The sequence below is a fragment of the Plectropomus leopardus genome, chromosome 17 (assembly GCF_008729295.1).
Source record: "Plectropomus leopardus isolate mb chromosome 17, YSFRI_Pleo_2.0, whole genome shotgun sequence".
Classification (NCBI taxonomy): domain Eukaryota; kingdom Metazoa; phylum Chordata; class Actinopteri; order Perciformes; family Serranidae; genus Plectropomus; species Plectropomus leopardus.
In genome coordinates, this window is record NC_056479.1 from 30,392,357 (window position 1) to 30,414,233 (window position 21,877).

Genomic DNA, 21,877 nt, shown 5'->3' on the forward strand with positions numbered 1-21,877 from the left:
TGATGCTGCTATGTTTTTAGATGAAAAGACACTGAAAATTAAAAAAAGAATTATTTTTAATTTATTATTTATTACATGATAAGTAGATTTTTTTATTTTTCTTTATTTTTTTCTTTCTTCTTCTTCTTTTTTTTGTTTGGAAAATAGTCAAAATGGCAAATTCAGAGTCAAAAGCCCAGAATGACACCCAGAAATAATACAAGTCCTGTTTTTCTGCTCTGATGGCTGTGGGATCAAAAATGTCAGTTTGAATGGGTTTCAATGGAGCATTTTTGGACCTGAACAGTCTGAATGTAACTATTTAGTTTCCACAGTGATAGTAGACTTATTGTAGGAGCTGAGCTGCAAATTCACTGATTACACTCAAATACACAATCTGGACTACATTTAGGACACATGCATCAACACACACACAGTTATCACAACAGGAAGGAGGAAAAGAAACTGAAATGCGCCAAACAGTCCCTAAAGGGTTAAAGTCAGGTATGTTTGGTATCTTTTCATACAAACGGATATTTATGTTCACAGTGTGTGTTATTGTTGTAACGGTGTTTTTGAAGGTGTTCCTGCAGCTGAAGTCCGCCCAGCTGACCCGCAGTCCAGAATCCGCCCCCTCCGAATGAGACTAAAGTTAAAAACTTTCCAGACGGCGGCAGAGGCGGAGGAGGAGGAGGAGAAGGAGGAGAAGGAGGAGGGGGAGGAGGAGGGAGTGTATTTAGCAGCCGAGGTGCTTGCTGAGACCCTCCCCCTTCGTTTTTGGAAACTCCGCGGGCGATGATGTTGGCGATGAGATCACCCAGCATGCTGGTGAAAAGGTGGAAAGTGAAAGTAAAGTTGTCAGAAGGAGGATGGGTGCAACCCCGGAGCGGAGCGCACTGACAGCGACTTCACCACAGCGCGGTAAGCCCAGTCTCACCCTACTGTTATTATATTTCATATTTTTGTTAGTTTTTTCACTTTAATCCTCTGAGAGTAACAGTTGAGTTACCTGTTGAATGTGAAAGAGACACAGATTCGTGTCTGAGCTGCAGACTGTGGAGTCTGTCTGGCTCTGCAGACTGGAGGTCTGGACGCGTTTGGATTTCACGTCGGCGTCACGGGGCCGGATTTTGGCTTCTGGATTCAAATCTGCAGCTTTTTAGAGAAGCTACCGATACAGGTTTCATTATAATCCTCTGAGAAGCCTCATAAATGTGCGTGAATGTCCGATAATATCCGTCACAAAACTGCCTGTCTACACAATGCATGGATTACAAGGGTGTGTGTGTGTGTGTGTGTGTGTGTGTGTGAGTGAGCATTGCGAAATACAGAACACACACACACACACATACAACCACACACACAGAGTCAAGCAGTCAAAATATAAATATGTATGGAAGCAAAAAAAGAGGGAAAAGTATTTGAATTTTAGCCGCTCGATAATAAATGTTGGAATTCAAACGCCACTAAATTCATTTGCATGAAATAATTTTTTTGTTCATTTTTGGGGCTCTTTCTTATTTAGTTGCTCATTGCCTCCTTTCATTTTTTTTTTAGATAAAAAAGTCAAGTGTGCTCAGGTTTTAAGGGGTTAATATTGGAACTGAAACACCACTGACTTCATAGCAGTGGGATATTTTACTTTGAAAGCCACGAACTGTCTCTGACTTTATTTGTTCTGACCTTTTTTCTTTTCAATGTTCACCAATTTAGAGTCAAAAATTCAAGCTGAAAAATTGAAAAAGTAACACCTGCTAAAATTCTGTAGTTTGCACATAAACGATGCAAATGATGCTTCTGACCGAGTTCACAAATTCAGTTCAGTTGCATTTAGGCTTGATTGCCTGTCCTATTCTGGGAAGCCAGGCTGTTGCTATTTGACATTTTTACTTTTTTTTGATCAGAATTTGATTAATCAAATTTTGCCACACTATTTTTTTAAATTTAATTTTGTTTTATTTATAATTTCTGTCACTTGAATTTTTGGATCAGTTTGTTTTTGTGAACATTGAAACGGTATATTAAAATTTAATACATTTTTTTAAAAAAAAATTAGCTTTTGATTAATCAGATTCTGGGAACCTGAATTAATTAATTAATTAATTAATTAATTACTTTTTTATTTATTTAATTTATTGAATACAAATTGCAAAAAAGGATATTTAAATTCAGCTTTTGAAATTTCAAATCCAGAAATTTCATGTTGTATTTTTCAAGAGGTGATTTCAGAATAGCATTTGAGCGTTTGTTTGTTTTTTGCCTTTTACTAATTGTTTTTGCAATTTGTGGGAAATTTCTTGCCAGTGTTTCATTATGTTTTTTTCTAGTGTTTTTAAAAAAAACAGCTAATTTTCTTATAATTGAAAGGTTTAAATACTTGTGTGAGGTGTCTGAATGCTGCACAAGAATCCTAATCCCAAAACTTTTGTCTCATATTTAGCTCCATTCGCTTCCAAGCCAAAATTAAAAACACAAGTCCCTCCTCAGTGCTTTCTTTTTTTGGGTGCCTGACCCGTTTTGCCCCCCCCCCATAAATAACAAACAGTCCCTATCTTTAACCACCAAGGAAGGCCGGTGCAGCGACTCAACGCTAAGTCCAGTTAAAGTCCGACTGACGTTTACATGACGGAATAGCTCGACTTCCCATCACATTGTGTTAATCCGACTTTGAGAAATTCGTTTTAATCCGATTTCAGTCCCACTAACAAGTTCACATGTATTTTAAAAGTTCAGTTTTCAGCCGGACTGAATAATAATTTCACTTTTTCCGGCGTCATGTAAATGCGCTGACTGTCGGTCGCAGTGTGGACAGCTCCTGGTGCTGAAATCTGTAGCATTCAGCTGATAGTGTCGGCGCTGTCTCTCAGCAGTGAGGGGCGTCAGTTTCGTCTCTTGTTTTCTGACTCGTTTTAGGTTTACTTAGTTTGTGCTGGCAGGATAAATGAACTGAGATCATGTCTGAAACCACAGCATTTGTTAACCCATTGAAACCTGAGGAGGCTGGTTTTATTTTTACAGAAACACGGGGGTAAAGAGCAGTGTCATTAGACACGGCCCAAAAAGTTGCCAAGAATTATATTTTTTAAAAAAAGAAAGAAAAATTACCTGACAAAAAAGATGAAAAACAAGAAATGGCCCCCAAAAAGTGCTTACAATTGCAAAAAAATAATTAAATTATTTATTTATTTATTGGGAGATGCTCACAATAAGTTCACATACTTTTTTTTGACATTTTTGGTCTTTTCATGTCCATCTTCAACTCTACTAAGTGCCCTTTTATGGCTAATATCACTTCCCAAACAACATCAGCTCGGCATGAACCTCCTACTTACCAGTATGACAAATCAGAATAAATAAATAAAATATAAACTAAAGTTAAAAACAAAAAAAAACATACTTCATTTTGAGTAGAATTAAAAAAAAAAAATTATAATAATAATTAATAAAGCTCTCAGAACATTTTTCTTATTTTTGTATTTCGACATTTAAAAAAAGAAAAAAAAAAATCAGGTCTTTTTCTTGTCACCTTTTACTATTTTCTTGTAAATTTTAAAACTTTTCTAGCCAAGTTGCTCTCTGCCTTTCCCCCATGTTTTTCAAAGAAATCAAACCAGTTTTTCCTCACGTGTGAGAGGGTCGGGCCGCTCGCGAAATTCAACGCAGCACGAGAAAAGCAGTTCTCATCTAGGGTTAACAGAGCCATGAGAGACCCTGTTTTTTAACACTGTCATTTTTTGAATTTACTTTAAATGTAGCGTAGTCACTCTCTGCTGCTTCCAAATTTTGCTTGTGGCTGTAAAATGCAGATGAACCAGTTTTAACGGCACAGAGAAACTTTTTGTCATCCATGATCAGAGAGAAATGCCTGCAGGCGAAATGTCTTTGAATTATGGCAATCATGGTTAATAATGAGTGAGGGGGAGGATTTAGGAATTCACCAGAGGGTAAAATGTTTAGTGATTCATAAAAGTTTAAGCATTTGTGGAATTTCTCGTTTGATTTTGGGTATATGAGTGCATGCGATTTAAATCAATAAGGAAGATTGTTCAATATAAATCAGTAACTTATGGAGAAGCGGTGGGATGAAATAAGTTTGTACGTCTTCGCTCTCCTTTTTAATGTAAACCAAGTCGTCAAGTTTTAATGTTTTTTATTGCCTGCAAATACTACTTTTTTTGTGTGTGTGCTTGTTTATGTCTTTCTCTTTTTTATTATTTTTTCCATGATCGAAATTAATTTTTAATTTAACTAAAAAAAGTTCCACCTCAATTTTTTTTACGAGTTTAAGTGTGAGTATTTTCACCACTTAACCTTCATGTCAGACAGCAATTTCCAACAGAAAAATAAAGCAGATGGGTCGCTACAAAACATCCATTTTGGACGTTTGGACCTTAAAAAGATTTTGGAAAAACACCAACGCGTTCCTACAAAACATCTACATTTGGAGCCTAAAAAACTGCTTGATACAAACTTCAAAACGTTTGCTTCAAAACGTGTACTTTGGAGCCTAAAAAGACACTGAAAAAACAATATTGGGTTGCTAGAAAACACCCAGGTTTGAAAGCCCAAGGAGTGTCTCATATTTCCTGTCTTGCCATCAGATGTTCACTATCAAAAGCTGCAAAATAAACCTTGCCTTGTAACTCAGCCAATTAACTGAGAACATCTGCTGCTGGGAATACTTAACTGTTTAGTCTCAAGTGTCATTTACAGTCATCTTGCAAAATTGCGAGATTGTTAGATTCTTAATATGTTAGCAATATCTCTAAAAAAACATAAAATAAACTTTTGATGATTGTGTGTTGTTGAAGTATTTTATGCCCTGATGTGTGTGTGGTGTCCCGGCTGAGGTCAGACGAAGTGAACGGGACACTTGTCGGACTGGCTGTCCTCTCAGTGCGTCCTATCAGGGACTTTATGAAGTGTCGCTGGTGACTTGGCGTGAAATGGCACGGGGTCGTGGTGATAATTAGGTGGAATGCAAGTTTCACTTCCTCCCTGAAAACTGGCTGTTTGCTCTTGTACTTTTACCTTATTTGTCCTTGATACGGGGTTTTTGTTTTTGGAGGTGGGTTTGCTAAAGAGAAAATGCAGCTGATTAATTCTGAACATCAAAAAGGACTCGTCGTTAGACAACAAGTTCGGTTATTGTTTAGGAGCTTCGTTCAGTCTTTGTTATCCCAAAGACGGTTTGAACAAAGGCTTTTTCTTTCATGCAAGTGATGATATGGAGGCCCTGAGAGGCAAAAAAATCTTAGTTTTTCATTACAAACCCCCCAACCCAAAAAAAAAACGTTTTATTAGTGGAGCGCTTTTCACAATACTCAAAGACGAAAACAAAGACCGCCATTGTGCCGAATTTGAAAAACACTTGGCATAAATTAACATGTGGGGCCGCTGTGATGAGTAAATTGCTGTCGCTGTATGGGATTGTCTGCAGGTTATGTACGGCCCCCATGCTCAAATGAGTTTTCCACCTGAATACCAAGAGTGGTGGGCGTCTCGTGAAGGGCCCACTTGGCCCCATTTTTCAGCCCATTTACTACCCCACGTGGGCCCCTCATACAAATGTTGGCGGGCTTTATATGCAGTGCCTTTTACACAAAATGAGGGCGGGTTTCCATTAACCCTCAAATTGCACAAATTGAAGTTGTGAATATAAATATTGCAAAAATGTTTTTACGCTTGCTTGAGGTGGTATTAAAGGCGATTCGAAAAAGCCATATTTGTCCGAACTGCAGTGGAAACCCTTTTTTAGTCTTTTCTAGGTCACATGATGCTGTGAGGTCACATGATGCTCCCGCATATAAGGGGCTCGCCTTTCCATCACGGCTCCATAACACGCCTACGTGCCCTCGGATTGGAAATAATGACGGCTAGTGCGGTGGCTGCAATAGAAATAAAGCTGCTGATGTTTTGAACATCCATCGCCATGGTTACTGGGATGTTATCACGAGAGGAGAAGTCACATGACATCACTCAGTGGAAACACAGTCAGCTCCATGTCATGTTTTATCCACATTTCCAAAATATCGCTTAACTTTTGCACAGATCTGTGATGGAAACACGTCTGCTGACAGAGAACTGACAGATCGGCTCTTGATCAAATTAAAAGCACTTAAATTCTGACCTGAAAACAAAATATTAAATAAATAATAAAAAGTCAGATATTTAACCAATTTAAACATGTTTGTAAAACAATATATTGAAGGGATATGAGCTGGTTGTTCCCATATTTTATTTGGCACACTCAGAATCTAGCCTGTACTGATTTTTTACATTTTTTAAAACAAATTTGGTGATGGAGTACGGAAATGTGCCTGTACGAAAAATGAAAATCATGAAAGATTATCCCAGTAGTTCACCTGAAACCAAAATATATATATATATATATATAATGTTATTATTGCATAGAATATAGAATATGTATTCTATTCAATAACAGAAATCACAAAAAGTTTTGGCGTCTTTATTAGCAAAAACACACCGTGTTTAAAATTGAGAACAAAGATTGATTCTTTTAACTTAACAGTAATCCTGTGACATGAAATCACTCTATATATCAGCCTGTGAATTTTGAGTGCTCTCTGAGCTGTGAATGATTTGTGACCTCTCCAAAAAAGTTTATCATGCATATCTATTTATTTATTTACTTAGGTAATTCGTTTTTTTTTTCTTTGTGTCATTTTTTATTTACACACACACACACACATATATATATATATATATATATATATATATATATATATATATATATATATATGTATATTATCTTTGTTAACCTTTTTTTGTTCCTTACTGGTTTTGTTAATTTAACTTAAAAAGTATGCTTTAAAATGATTATTTTTCTGTGTCTTCTTCTGTAGTGTGAGTGTGGATGGTCACTGTGGCAGCATGACATCATGGAGATACATGACTCTCCTGTTTCTCTTCGTAAGTACAATATTTCTCGTAGTGCTGATACAGGAGCACTGAAAACAGTATAACTTATTAAATATATTAAATATGTTTTGTCTCAATCTTCAGTCTGTAAAAACAAACCTTTAATGCTGCTGTTTGTTTTCACTTCCAGGTGTTCCTGAGTCTGATTGACCCGTCAAAGGAGGGATGTCTCGATTATTTAAAGATGGACAAATGGGTAATGTGTTCATCTTTCTATTTTTATTTTTTTTTCACAGCAACACTTTTCTTGTGCTGCAAGTACTTAAAGCGCTGAACTCTGAGGTCATTTCCTTATTTTATTTTCCTCTTTTTTTATTTTACAAATTTCTTGTAAACTTTTGGGTCATTTCTTTTCTTCCTTTTTTTCAGTTAATGGGCTGGGCATCCAGCGGGGTTTATTTTGCAACTTTTTTGTACCTTTCTAATTAAAAAAAAAAAAAAGAAAAAAATTCTGGGTTATTTTCTCATACTTTTTACTAATGTTGTGCTTATTTTTTGGGTTATTTTCTTTTTATGTTGCTCATTACTTTCTTCCCATGTTTTTGACAGAAATCAGGCCTATTTGATTAGGTTTTGAAGAGAACTTAAACCTTTGAAAATGATAACAAGCAAAACGTGCATTTAAATTTTTAATCAGTGTAAATGGTCAGCTGTCATTTTTTCTACCCTTTTTCCTTAATTTATTTGTTGAATTATTATTATAATTTTACAATTTCATCTGTGAATGTTTATTGCCTTTCATACTGACAAATATTAAATCAATAACTAATAATAATGTCTCCTTTTTGTCCACGTCCCTGTTTGACTCTTAAGGTAGCAAATCTGACAGACACTGTGCCCATCGTTAGCACTAAGGATCCCAAGGTGAGCGACTGAAACAGAGAGGAAAAAATGAGATTAATGTGAGCTTTTTATTGTGTAACATGTGTGTTCTTCCCTCTGCAGGACACGGTGAGATGCACAATAGAGAAACAGTACCTAAATGGAGTAACACAATATTGTTTTTGGCTGCGACACTGCTTTGACCTGGTGAGTGAAAAAACACCAACTTTTCAACGTTGTTTGCTTCACGTTTGTTGGGACTTTTGTAAGCGATTTTAAAATTCAATTTTTCACTTTTCTTCCCTTTTTGAACAGAAGAAATGCCCAAAAATGGAGAGTGAAGAGTGTAAAGGGGACATTTCTCAAGAAGTCCATTTCCATCACTTTGCGTGTTTGGTGGCCAAAGAAATCGGCCAGCCTCTTAAAGGTACCACACACACACACCTTATCTCACTGCTCTTGTTTTCTATGGACCTTTTGAAAATTGATTATTTTAATAGTTGTTGGCAGTTTTTTATGATTATGGCATGATAAAAAATTCCAAAATTGCCTCTGTTAAAGCCCCTGACTCTTATTACGTCAACAAAATGAAACAAGAGTTTTCAGCTTGAGTTTATCCAATGTTCAGCTTTGTTTTCTGAAAACTTATGAAAACTTATTTAACTGGATAATGCCCCACTTGCATTTTTAAACATACAGTTTTAGAAAACTTTTGATAGCCCCAAAAAATGTCTTTTAGGTTATTCACCTGTAATGTTTATTTTTAGTCTAAAAATATATGAAATTTCACGATACATATCTTTAGAGGCCATTTTCTCAAATCATTTTTTTTCTCGTTTTTTGAACTAGAATAACTTCACTTCAGTAGCACTTACATATATCAAATTTTCTTGTCGTATTCTTGTCTAGATTTGAAAGATTTTTACTAAGCAGTTTCTTCACATTTAATTCAAAGCCAACTTTATAGCGCATTTATTAAAAAAAACACGGTGAAATAGTTTTATTTTTAATTTTATTTTTTGGCTGTCGACTGTATTTTCTGATTATTTGAATAATAGAAAGAGAATTCTCTCTGTGAAAAACTTTGACTCTAAACATTACATTTCAGGAAAAAAATATTTATGTATGTATCAATAGTAGTTTACTGGTGTAAAACTGTTATTTAAAATGTCACATTAATAATTTGCTTTTCTGTCTTTTTTTGCATCACAGGCTGTGAATACGGTGAGTATCCACGCTGTTGTGTTGTGAGTGTTGGTGTGTGATGAAAAGCGTGTAGTTATGTGGACATGTGCCAACCAACACACCAAAACACATCCAGCATTTCCTTTTGTGTCTTTGAATTTGTTGAACCATATAATTTTGATGTTAACCCATACTGATGTAATGTTGATTTTTTTTTTCTTTAGACACTGTGTGTGCGCTTCATTCACGAACACCATTTACGGGTGAGTCACACTCTTTTATTGAAGTGATGCAGAGGTGCATGTTGCTGCTGTGCATGTGTGAAATCCCAGAAATCGCGCCTGCTGTTGCACAAGAGAGTCTGATCTCTCAAAAAAAAACACGGCTACATGTGACCTTTCGTTTTTAGAGCTTCTGCAGTTTTCGAGCACTTTACATCACAATTTCTCAATCTTCATGCTTTTAATAACATTTTGACCTGCTTAGTTTTTATTTTAAATCATTTTAAGGGACATTTAAATACATGTAATTGTAGTGATAATAATAATAATTGTAATGAATTAATCTTTAGAGGCCATTTTAATTCAGTGTGTAATAGTTTCCTTCAGTGTGTCACTGTCATCGGCTGCTGTGTAACTCAGCTCTGGTTATTTTAGGTGCAACCACAAAAAAACCCCACTTATTTAAAAAAAAACGGCCTACTGTCTCTCATCTTCCCCACCCCCTGGACACTTCGATCGATTACAAATATTTCTCCACAAAACCGGTATTCAGGACAGCTTCAGTAATAATTAACCACGTAAGAGTCTGCTGCTGTGAATGCGGATCTGTGACACTAAACTCAGGCAGAGTGATGCTTTGAGCTAAATGCTAACATCAGCATGCTAACATGCTCACAATTCAAAAACTAACACATTTAGCACAAAAACAATCCTTTTGCTGAACATCACAAAATGTCTCCACACAAAAACAGTCTATTTTTATGGTATCCAGTTCTTGCTAAAAGAAGTTCTGCAACAACAGACATCAAAAACAGGAAATGAGGGTGACTGTATTTTAAGCAACGGGAAATATGCAGTTTCCTAAAACTTAAAATCTTCAAACATGCAGCACACATATTAATACATTCCCCATATTTAAGTTCCCTGTACTTTTAAATGCTGCCTTTGTATTTACCAAATCTATCACTTGTGCTACTAATATGACTAATCCCTACAGTGTTTAATGCTTCTTATTGGTACTTCATATTTTGGTTTTCGTGCCAACAAAGCTCATATTGTAGCATTTCATGACTGACTGACTGACTTTCTCCACCAACAACAACAGCACCACCAACAACAGCAACAATGACAACAATAGCTTCACCACCAACAACAGCACCACCAACAACAGCAACAATGACAACAATAGCTCCAACAACAACAACAGCAACAACAACAACAACAGCAACAACAGCATTGTCAGCAACAGACACACAGAGCGCAATTAGCAGAATCAAGGGTAAGCTATTTAAATGGCACTTTATATGATTGGATGAGTACTACTGAGACTGTGGCTATTAACAAATGCTCCTTTATTGTTTATAGATGTTTTTTTAACCCCTCTGCTACAGCAAAGCTTTTAGCGAGATGCATTATGTTTTCAGATAGGCCGTGCATGTGTACGTCCCATTCTAGTGAACGCAATATCTCAAGAACAACTTGAGGGAATTTCTTCAAATTTAGTTCAAATATCCAACTGGACTCAATAGTGAATTGTTGGTAGTTATAGGTCAAGGTCATTGTGACCTTGCAACTCATTTAGAAGATATCCAAAAATCCAAAATCCCAGATAATGTAGGTACAGTGTGACTTCAGTCATTTTAAAAGTAGGTTCAGATTAGCCTAAAATCAGTGCTGACATTGTTGATTCTCAATAAACCATTTCTTAACAATACACTTAAATTATTTATATGATGGGGACTCCCTAAATAATTTTTGTACTGAATTCTAGTGATGAGATGCTCTGAAGGAAAAGGCAGCTGGCTAAATGTAGTTTTCCTGAGTGAGATAGTGCAGACCCCCATCGCTGCACCTCTTCATCAGTCAGTTCACTCTGAGCCCAGGTGAACCACATTTTAAGGAAATACCCTCAAAACCTTGTGAGATATCACATGCACAAAGTGAGACAAACACCAGGTCACAATGAATTTTGACCTTTTTTTTATACAAAATTCTAATCAGTTCATCCACAAGTCCACAAATTTGAAAAAAATCCCCCCCCGGCATTCCTGAGATATTGAATACATGAGAGATGGACGCAAGGTCACAGTGAAATTTAACCGGTGTACACCAAATTCTTGTCAGTTCATCCTTTAGTCTATCTGAACGTTTGTGCCAAATTTGATAAAGATCCCTACAGGCGTTCTTGAGACATTGCATTCACGAGACTGAGATGGACACAAGGTCACAGTGAATTTTGACTTTTGCACACTGAATTCAAATCAGAATTCGGATAGATATAACATTCAATAGAATGATACAGATGAGGTCACAATGACCGTGACCTTTGACCTGTGACCCCAAAATGGAATCTGTTTATCGTTAATTTCAAGTGGATTTTTGCACTAAATTTGAAATGAATCTCTCAAGGCATTCATGCAATATCAGGGTCACAAGAAGGGGATGTACGTACGGACATACAGAGATGCAGACTAAATAAACTAACAAAGACTAACTGGCAAGTGCATGTTAACTTCCTCATGTCCAATAAAGAGCAGCACACAGCAGCTTGACTGAGGTTTGGGAATCATGCAGCTGGAAAACAGTCCCAAACCGAACTAAACAAAAATATACCTAACACTCCAGTACTTTAACTCACTGACAAGACTAACCTAACATTAGTAAATTCATTCAAATCTTGAACAATAAATGACAATTTAAGTGCTCTGTGGCCGTGTCTGAGTCAGTAAAACGGTGGAGCAAAAGACTTTTGTCACTTTTGTTTGATCTTGTGGGTGCTTGTTTTGGGTTTCCTCAGAGCGCTTTATCACTACTCAAAAGGTTTTATTTTTACTATGTAAGTTGAGTGTTTTCATGTCATGTCATGTCAGCTTCTGGTTGTTAATCCTACTCCCCCGCTGGAAAGAAAAACTTAGACATTTAGAACGAGATCAAGTCTTAACAAGATGTGCAACAAGCTCTAAACTGTCGTCCCCTGTGAGCCAAAACCAGTTTAGATATTGTGAAGTGAATCCTAAAAACATAATGAAACCAGGCTGGAGGGAACTGTGTGCTCGCTGATGTGACAGCTGTTGATGGAGTATGTGGACAACATTCCTTTATTGCCATTTGATGATATATTAGTAGTTTTAGTACACTAAAAATGAAAAATATTTCTGTCAAAATTTAGAATTTGGAATATAACAAACTCCAACGCAGAACTTTGTTTAAATGCCTTTGGCAAATGTTAATAAAAACGGAAACTTTCAACATCAAATACAGCAAGTCAAGTGAAAATTTAACTAAAAATGAACAAATAAAAGTAGATCCCTGAGGTTATTTTACAAAGTGCAAAGAAATTGTCAGCATGGGAGGAACTTTTACTTTATAAAACCTCAGGTCACCGTTTTTATTTATTCATTTTAATTTGAATTTTGATTTTTTTGCACTTTTTGATAAATTAATTTTATTGGCCATCATTAAAATAAAACAGACGTACTTGTGATCCCGATACTGCCCTGAGTGAATTTCTTCAAATTTTGCACAAACGTCCACTTGGGCACAGTGATCCCTCACCTTTAGGGAATTTCAACAAATTTTGGCACAAACTTCCACTTGGACTCAAGAATGAGGTGATCAGAATTTGCTGGTCGAAGTTCACTGTGACCTCACAAAACATGCCTTTGACCATAACTCAAGGATTTGTATGCCAGTTGTGACAAAATTTCACACAAATGTTTAATAGGATGAAATTATGAAGTGATGAAATTTTACATCTAAGAGGTCAACTTAACTGTGACATCAAAATGTTCTGCAAAAATACTTTTTGGGCAATTCCTCAAAATCATAACAGGAGCAGAAGTTTGGTGAGACACTGCACCATAAATTGATGCAGAAAATTCACAAATTGGTTCATAAAAAAATCATGAGAATGCAAGAAATTAGGCGACTGATGCTAAAAAAAAGTTTTGGTGGTCGACCCCCAAACTCCCATTTCATATTTGAGCCCCCCAGTGTTAGGACAAAGCCACGCCTTTGCTTGTAGCTGCATGTCTTTTACAGAAATTGTGCTTTTGGTGAGAAAGCCGAACCCTTCACTGAATAAGATGCTTTTCATTATTTGTCATTATTATATTTCAAAACTGAAAAGATTAGTTTTCTTGTTTCAGAGTTTTTCTAAATGATCTTCCATGCTTTGATAGTACTTTATGATATTCTGCATTTTTGATTAATACCAATAGTTTCAATTGTACTGATATTTTTTTTTTTATCTCTCCATAGCACACCATTTAGAACATAAATATAAAGAAGGTAAGTTTTTTTTCAACTAATTCAAATTTGTGTGTTTAGTTGATGTAAATATGTCAGTTTAGTCATTAAAACAGTGACGAGGGAGAAGTCTTTAAACTGAATGATTTCTCCGAGCAACAGTCAAAGATTTTCAGTTAAAAACAGAGGAAAAAAGACAATCTTTACTTTTAAAGATCCAGTGATGTTTTATGTCACTAAATTACCCAATCAATTAATCAACCTTTTAATGTCGAAATTTCTTTTTCTTTTGTTGTATTATTTTCAAGTTGTTACACTAATGAAAATTTAGTTTTCTTAGCTGCTTTACTGGATGATCATCAGCACCCATGTTTAGCCATAACTTATCTTTACTGCCTTAATTTTATTGTTTGTTTTTTTTTTTTTAAATCTTTTTATAGACAATGAAACTACAGACAACAGTGGTAAGTGTTTTTCCCTTCACTTAAATGAGCTTATTTGGTTTGACAGAAATATTTTAGAGATTTTGAGCTGCTGTGGAACCAGAAATAATCAGATTAGTTGAGTTAATTTACAGGATATGTTAGTTAGTTTGTTTTTAGAAGTTTAAATCTTCTTTTTGCTCGTACGCACAGAGTGCTAATACGTAAATCAAAATGAGCAGGTTTTTGATTTTCATTGTCCTATTTTTTTATCCATGTGAGTACAAACTATTTAAATAAATGTGTTACAGTAAATAAAAATCCACTAGTATGTGTGCATTTTGTATCATGTTTTACATAAGTCTAAATAAGAAATATTTCTGAATCTGTGAAATATTTATATTTGCTAAATGTGAAAAACATACAAAGAAAAGGGATTCTTTTTAAATCACTTATGATCTGTCTGTTTTTTCAGTAAAATTCATGAAAGTTGTCTCTGATCCCTCCTTTAGCAAACACCTTGAAGGTGTTATTGTTGATTTCTGGGACCTTTAATGCGATTGCGCTGGTAGTTATCTTGTTCATGTGCTACCGGTGGAGGCAAGGCAAGAAACAGAAGGTAAGTGAGAGCATGTTGGTGTTTTAATGTAATTACAACCAGTTTTTCAGCCTGAACATTAGTACGCCCAATAGCAAGTATAAAGTAGAGTATTATCAGCGTAAAACAATAAGTAATATTCAGGACTCGTACGAGTGTGCTGCAGCCATCTACGTATTGCAGCATCAGTTACAATTTAAGTGTGATTTCTTTTTCAGAATTTAACTCTTGTCTCGAATGGAAACTTAGCGGGAGCTCAGTCGATGACAGAGATCAAGGTATGTATATGTACATACTTACATCTACCCGTTCTCCTAATCGAGATATCTCAAGATTCTCTTCAAATTTAGTACAAACATCCACTTGGACTCAAGGTTGAAGTGATTAGATTTTGGTGGTCATAGGTCAAGGTCACTGTGACCTCATCTGTTTCATTTCGTGAAAGCGATCTTTCACGAAACGCCTTTATGGAATCTCTTGGCACAAATGTTTACTTGGACTCAACAATGAAGTAATTAGATTTTCGTGATCAAAGGTCAGGGTCACTGTGACCTTGCATTCGTCTCATTCCTGTAAATGTCTTATCTCATGAACACTTTGAGGGAATTTCTTCAAATTTGGCACAAATGTTCAAGTGGACTCTAAAATCAGCTGATTAGAATTTGGTATTCAGAGGTCACTGTGACCATGCATCTGTCTCATTGTCCTGAACGCAATATCTGAAGATGAGGGAGTTTCCTAAATTTTGGTACAACGTCCACTTGGTCAAAGGTCAAGGTGACCTCATAAAACATGTTTTCAGTCATAACTCAGGAATTCATAGAAATTCATACAAATTTCACAAAAATGTCTTATAACTATGTGAATAAATTCAGCTGTTTGAAGAAAAATGTGTCGATGTTTTCACAGCAATATAAAAAAGATATTAGAGACAGAATTATGATATTTGATACATAGCTAGCTAGCTAGCTTTAATGACATGCCACCTTTGGTGAAACACATTTATCAGACTTGAATTGATGGTTATGTTTTTAACACTTTTCTCTCTTTCAGACTGACACACCACTGCCATCTGAAAAGTGGGCGGAAGAAGAGAATTCACACTTAATGACGGTAACTTTTAAGTTCACGTTTATATAAAAATATAGTCGAAATCCTGACTAATTTTAACTGTGATTGTTTTTTACTTGTTTTAATTGACTCATTGTTGTACTGTATTGCTTTATTATAATTTATGATTTTATTTATGACTGATATTTTACATTTTTATATTGTTCTATGTTTGTATGATGTACTCTGGTCTCTTGAAAAATTAGATCTCGATCTCAATGGAACTTACCTGATTAAAAAAAGCTTTACATATCTGAAGCACAATGGTTAGGACTTTCAGACACAACAGACAGGGCCTTTTTCAAATTGCACTCACACTGACACATCTAGCCGACATCAACATTAGCATCTCTTTTGCGTTTTTCATTTTTTTTGGCCTTTATCTGTCTGTCTGTGTTTTTATCTGTTGGCTGGATCTCTGTGGAGCAGTTGTTTTGTCTCAGCTTGTTTGCGTTTTATATTGATGAAACCATATTTGTAGCTGGAAAGCCAAGACTGAAACCACAGTCTCTAAGTCTCTGTCTTTGTCCAACAGCCTCACGTGTGTGTCTCCGTCCTCGCACATTCTGCTGATACAAATAAGGATTGCCGTGCTACTGGAGAGGAAATGCCACATTAAGGACCTGACCCACAACATGGCCTCTGTATATTCTTAACGCAACGCAGCTGTGGGATGTAACAAAGTGTGTGGATGCCAGCAGGATCAGCTTTACACTACCTATAAGAGGACTGCGGAGGTGTATTACGCCGAGCATGAACAAGCTGCAGCATGCCGCCTCTGCCCATCAGTCTCTGATCAAGATGGAGTGATAATGTCCTTGCGCCAAGTCAAAGGGAAATGAAGTGCAATGGGACTCTGACTGAGCTACTTGTCTGGACCTACTCTTGATGAATCTGTGTCTCTTGTGACACGTTTGTTTTTTGCCGACCAAACAGAGGCGCACTGAGATAGTTACAGTGGAGACGCTCGATACGGGAGTTTGTTTAACCACAGAGGACAGAGAGGACAGCAGGGTTAAACGCCTGAATGGAATATTTTATGCCAAACCCAAATGGTCTAAATGGTATAATGGGTCTGTCCTCCAAAATATGACCACAGAGGTGGTTTGTACAAGCAGCTCGTTAGAAGAAGGTAGAAGTTAGATTTATTAGTCATTGCTTTACACAAAGTTTAAAAAACGGAATTACATTTGTCCTTGATCCTGCTACATATTTGGAGTTGAAGGATGAGTTGATTTAAATCAGCAGCTACTGTGAAAATTTCCTTTCCGGTTGCTGCTGATGGCATCATTCAATTCCCGAAGGGCATTTTTTCGAATTTGCATCAGAGTCTTGCGCCCTGTCGGCTCTGAACACGGCCCGTCCATCCAGTGCAACAGCTTGATCCAGGATGTTAGAGGTTAATCATGTCTCTGTGAAGATGTGTGCAGAGCAGTCTCTGATCTCCCGTTGCTGAGTGAACCTTAATCACATCTCATCCACTTTATTGTCTTGCAAATGGACATCAGACAGAAGAAGGCTTAGTAGAGGAACAGCTCTCAGTCCAAATCGGGTCAGCCTCGCCATGATGCCAGCTCCCTCTCTTCGTCAGGCACTTTTGGTTTTGTTTCTCCCCTCTGATCTGACTGGCTGCTCGGAGTACATCGAGATTCTCTTGCGGTCTGCCGCATTTAGTCCAAACTCCACACAACTCCCGATGTTGCTAAGTGCCTCTCGTGGAAAAGTCATGCTTTAGCAGAAAGGAGACATGGAGTCAAAAAAATAGGAAAATATAGCAAAAAAGTAGCCAGAATTTGATGAGCTACTGACTGCCATCGTCATAGCAACCATATTACAACCCATGTTTTTTTTATTGTTAGGTGACAACCTTTAGTGGAGGTACAAATTGACGGGAGCAAAGGAGAACGTTAGGAGACGTTGTATGAAGAGTGGCAAAGTCCTTGTTCAGAGAAGGTCAGGGTGGATGGACGGGTCAAACAAACACATGACTTTCATCCAGGAGACAGCTGTTTATGTCTCAGGCAAAACCAAAAGTAGACATTAGTTATTAACCAAAGCAGCATCATGTGACATATGTAATCAACTGACGTGTAGGTTAACCTTTTGAAACCACGGCAAATGGCTTTTCTCACAAAAATGTGGAGGGAAGGCTACAGCAACTGAACAAGAAATTACCCAAAAAGTAGCCAAAAAAAAGGAAAAAGAAAAGTTCCACGAAAATTACCTGAAATTTTAAAAAATATATTTTTTCTGTAACCTTTATGACATAGTTAGTTTTAAAAAAATCCCTAAATATTTGATCATTTTAAAAACGATTTTCCCTCTTTATCTCTCTTTCTTGGCTGAACTCATTTTCATATTTTTTTTTCATAATTTGCGAAATGTTTCATGCCAAGTTGCTGACTGCCTTTTTCCCCCATGTTTTTGGGAAATAAATCAATCAATCAAACCAGTTTCCTCATTTTTCAAAGCTTGCAAAAGGCATCCAAATGCAATTAAGGTTTCAAAGGGTTATATTACATAGCAAAGCACTTATTTTAACCCAAGCCACAATAGTTTTTCTAAACCCAACCAAGTAGTTTTGGTGCAAATGTCAACTATGTGTTTAAAACTGTGACCAGTTATGGTAACAAACAACCTGTGTGGTCGCCAGTTGGAGGACTTGTTGAGCTCTTACATGTGTGCACAGCTGTTTGTTTGCTGCAATGCCTGTAAAATTTGCCAGTTGTGAAGCTAAATACTATTGGAGTCATGTGTTTGTGTTTGATGCATGAAAAAATGTGATGTGATACACAGGCAACACTGGCATTCACACAGGGAGGACTGCATGGAGAGAATCTGTTAATGTGCATGTTAAATTATTCCACTCATGGTTATATATATTCAGTATGGATAAAGAAAAATAAGTAACATTACAGCCTTAATGTCAAGTGATAAAATTAGTTTACTCCTCAATCCAGTCAAACTGTCTAAAGTCATAGTGAAAAATGTGCATGTGAAGTAAACTGCACATTTTGTGAAGATAGGAAATGCTTGAGACTGCTTTAGCTTTTAAAATTGTAAGTTGTTTTTTTACTCACTGAGCTATTTGCAGATTTAAACTGTGTTTGTGTGGTCAGAAAAAACTAAAAGTCATGGAATTTGCAAATAGCAATTTTTAGGCCCTGAGGAGTTTTGGAAAGGTAAATATACACTGAAGATTTAAGAAAAGTCCTGGAATTTTGTTCCAAAAACCTATATGGTAATGCATAACGTGTTCAAGGACTGTCGGACATTTGAAAATCCAACGATATTTTTTGTTTTACAGTTTCTGGCTGTTATGAATAGTGTCATTTTTGGTGATTTTTAAAGAAAATGTGTTCAGGGGCCGTGGATTTGGAAGATGGGTTTTCTTCAAAAATCACCCCAAATATTTTCATTTGAAAAAATTACAAAGCCATTTTTTTCTTTAAAAATTTCTTAAGAAAAAAATAATCAGCAAAATACATTTTAAGATTTATTTGAAAAAAATCACCCAAAAAGTCTTGTCTGTAAAAGTTGCCAAAAACTTTTTAATAAAAAAAAACCAAAATCACCAAAAAATGTTTCTTTAAAAATTTCAAAAACATTTTCAAGGACCCAAAAATTGCTGAAATTGTTTAGTATAATAACCAACAGTCCCTAACTTATGTTTAAATGTTAAGTTTGAATTCTGTTTTAAATTCATTATTTATTTAATAAATATATTTACAAAGGCAGTTATATAGTAATGAAAAGGGACCAAAAAGAAGTATTGGTTGTTGTTTCAGATTATGTCTGGTTTTTAAAAATTGCCTTTAAGTCTTGGAAAAGTCCTGGAAATGTATTGGTATTATTATGGTTTTAAATGTGAGTTACGAAGATGTTTCCTTTGTGTAACACTGAGACAGCGAGCAGCAGAGTGGTATATTTTGGTAGCTCAGGTTTTTTAAAATGTGATTAAAAAAACAGCCCACTTAACAGCATCTTAACCATTTTTTAATATATTAATATACATATAAGCTGTGAAAAGATACAGATGTGAAAATGTATTATTCTGGCCACTTCACCTCCAGATAAGCTAAATAAATATAAGTCCTTCAGTCTGTTTTAAATATTGGAAACAGAGGATCCACTCACATATACAGTATGTTCTTCAGACGTGTATAAATGGTTCCATCTGATATAAATTAACTGTATTTTCTGCCTTCCAGAAGCATTTTTATTATCTTAGCGGTTCCTTTTTCGGAGCATTTCATAATTGTAAGTGTTTTATTTTGTGTTTTAATCCCATCTGCTTCTCATTATTTTTGGAATAATTTCTAATATTCAGTCTCGTCCTGCTTATTTGGTGCTTTTAGTCTTTGAATGCATTCATATTTCATCCATGTGTAACCATTCAGCAAACATGGTGCTCCGCTTGTTTTTTTAAGATCCAGTTAAATAATGGTGCTGTGGTTTTATGCACTCAACTTGGATTCTTGTAAATTCACTTAGTGTTGAGTAATAATGTCCAGACTGAAGTGTAAGGACGGTGAGGAGCTGCCCTAAAGGCAGAAATAATCTTAGTGGTTAAGAGAAATTTCGGTAGATGGAGCCTATAGGTAAAGAGTGAGGTCACAAATTACTGAAATAACTCCTTTTTAAGCCTTTGAAAACCCTTTGAAACCTGGAACCACATCACTTTTCTTGTGTAATTTTTAGACGCTTTCCAAGACCGTGAGCAGATTGATTTCTATCAAAAACATGAGGGAAAAAAAATAATGAGCAACTTGGTCAGAAATATTCCACAAATTGCAAAAAAATCTGTAGATTTAGGAAATTATTTTTAAAATTAAAAAAAAGAAAGAAAAGAAAAAAATGTTAACGGAAAAAAGAAAAAAGCTCATCATAATTACATATTTAAAATGATAATATCTAAGCACTTTTTTCACAGGTCATTTTGTTGTTTATTTTTTTAAACTTTCTGTTTCTTTTTTTGTTTTTTTGGGGGTGGGGGTGGGGGTGGGCAGGTTGTCTTGCAAATTTTCTTTTTTTTTTTTTTTTTTTTTTTTTTACAAATTCCTTGCTATTTTTTTATGGCTTCTTCTGTCTGTAAATGGCAGTGAATTTTGTTTATGATATTTAGTTCTGCCACTTTATTTTTGTGCTTTTATTTTGAAGAGCGCCGCTCGTACTTCGCTACTTCCTGTTTTGCGAAGCCTGACTTCTTGCTCCCGGCTCAGAAAACAACATGCTCACGTTGCTTCAGAGCTGGTAAAACATGCAAACGAACTATTTACTTCTTGTATGCTGTGTTGGAACTTGTAGAAAGTTATTTTATTGTGGTTCGCTTCGCGTTTTTTTGTGTTTTGTATATCTTGTGTAAGGAGTGTTACCGCGAGGTGTGTGCGGAAGACAGGCTGCAGCAGGCTGAGCTCAAGCAGAAGGAGGTATGATGAGACTAATGGTGTATTCCTTGTGAAACGAGTGTTTCATTGATTTAAGACAAGAGAATTTGTTATTATTTTTTATTTACATATGAGCTGCAATTCATTACTGTTTAAAACGGATTATTTCATGTAAAATTCATTATGTGAGTTTACTAAAAATGATTGTTTATTAAGTTAAAAATGTGAACACGATTTATGTATTATTTTCTGAGATATAACACCACAGCATTTGCATTTTTGTCAGTTTTCATAGTTTTCACGGTGTCATAAGGTGACAGAAAGTGTGGGAAGCCAGTGGTGAGAGGAGAGGAGACGATTAAAACAACACCAGTCAAAGCTCTCTGCGTCCTGCGTGTTATTTCAGTGGGCCGCTACTGTCATTGCTTATTGTTTTCTTTCCATGTTTTTGAAAGAAACCAAGCCAGTTTCTTCGGGTTTCAAAGGGTCAAAGTGAAAATAGACACCGTTTCAACTCTTAATATTTCCAAGTGGATTTGTTTATATCATTATAAATTTCAACAGTCATCTTTAAGCATTTTCGCGCAGTAATAAACAATTCACCGTATTTTCTGCCAGAAGGGCGCCTCTGCATTGCATTGTTTTGTGCTCTTACTTTTGATTATTTCGCAAAGCATCTTGACTTCCATGGAAAGTTATGTCGTCCACTTAAAATTGTCCAGTTAGTTTCCACTCAGCCTCCGTCTGCTGAGGTCTAACCGCCTCAAAATTGTCCATGAGACGTCCCTGAGTACGAGGAGTCATAGCATATGTTTAGGAAAGAAAGATTGTTATATATTTATCATGTTTGCAGCATATTTCAGAGATAAGTGTACTCCGTTATGTTGTGAATAGTAAACTGAATATCTAAGCGACGCCTGGCGTCCGCATTATTTCACCCGTGTGGTATTTTTTGCAATGTAT

The 21,877-nt window shown here is 35.9% G+C and overlaps 1 protein-coding gene across 2 annotated transcripts; it reads left to right on the forward strand.

Annotated features, from left to right (window-relative positions):
• The first annotated feature begins 676 nt into the window (after window positions 1-676).
• Window positions 677-16,742, forward strand: LOC121957224. 2 transcript variants are annotated; one of them, XM_042505761.1, is made up of 14 exons: window positions 677-900; window positions 6,846-6,912; window positions 7,052-7,117; window positions 7,735-7,785; window positions 7,867-7,950; window positions 8,062-8,170; window positions 8,956-8,967; window positions 9,153-9,191; window positions 13,410-13,439; window positions 13,838-13,861; window positions 14,332-14,438; window positions 14,636-14,695; window positions 15,471-15,530; window positions 16,063-16,742. In XM_042505761.1, the coding sequence occupies exons 2-14, from the start codon at window positions 6,874-6,876 to the stop codon at window positions 16,144-16,146; spliced, it is 765 nt and encodes a 254-aa protein (XP_042361695.1). In that variant the 5' UTR covers window positions 677-900; window positions 6,846-6,873; the 3' UTR covers window positions 16,147-16,742. The 2 variants fall into 2 exon arrangements, with proteins under 2 accessions (XP_042361695.1, XP_042361694.1); XM_042505760.1 differs by having other exon boundaries at window positions 680-900; window positions 8,059-8,170.
• The last annotated feature ends 5,135 nt before the right edge of the window (window positions 16,743-21,877 follow it).

Bases quoted from the DNA above. Each gene is read 5' to 3' on its own strand.
- LOC121957224 (XM_042505760.1), top strand. From the start codon at position 6,874: ATGACATCATGGAGATACATGACTCTCCTGTTTCTCTTC. The intron at 7,118-7,734 runs GTAATGTGTTCA...TTGACTCTTAAG, and splicing joins ATTTAAAGATGGACAAATGG to GTAGCAAATCTGACAGACAC. The intron at 14,439-14,635 runs GTAAGTGAGAGC...TTTCTTTTTCAG, and splicing joins GGCAAGGCAAGAAACAGAAG to AATTTAACTCTTGTCTCGAA.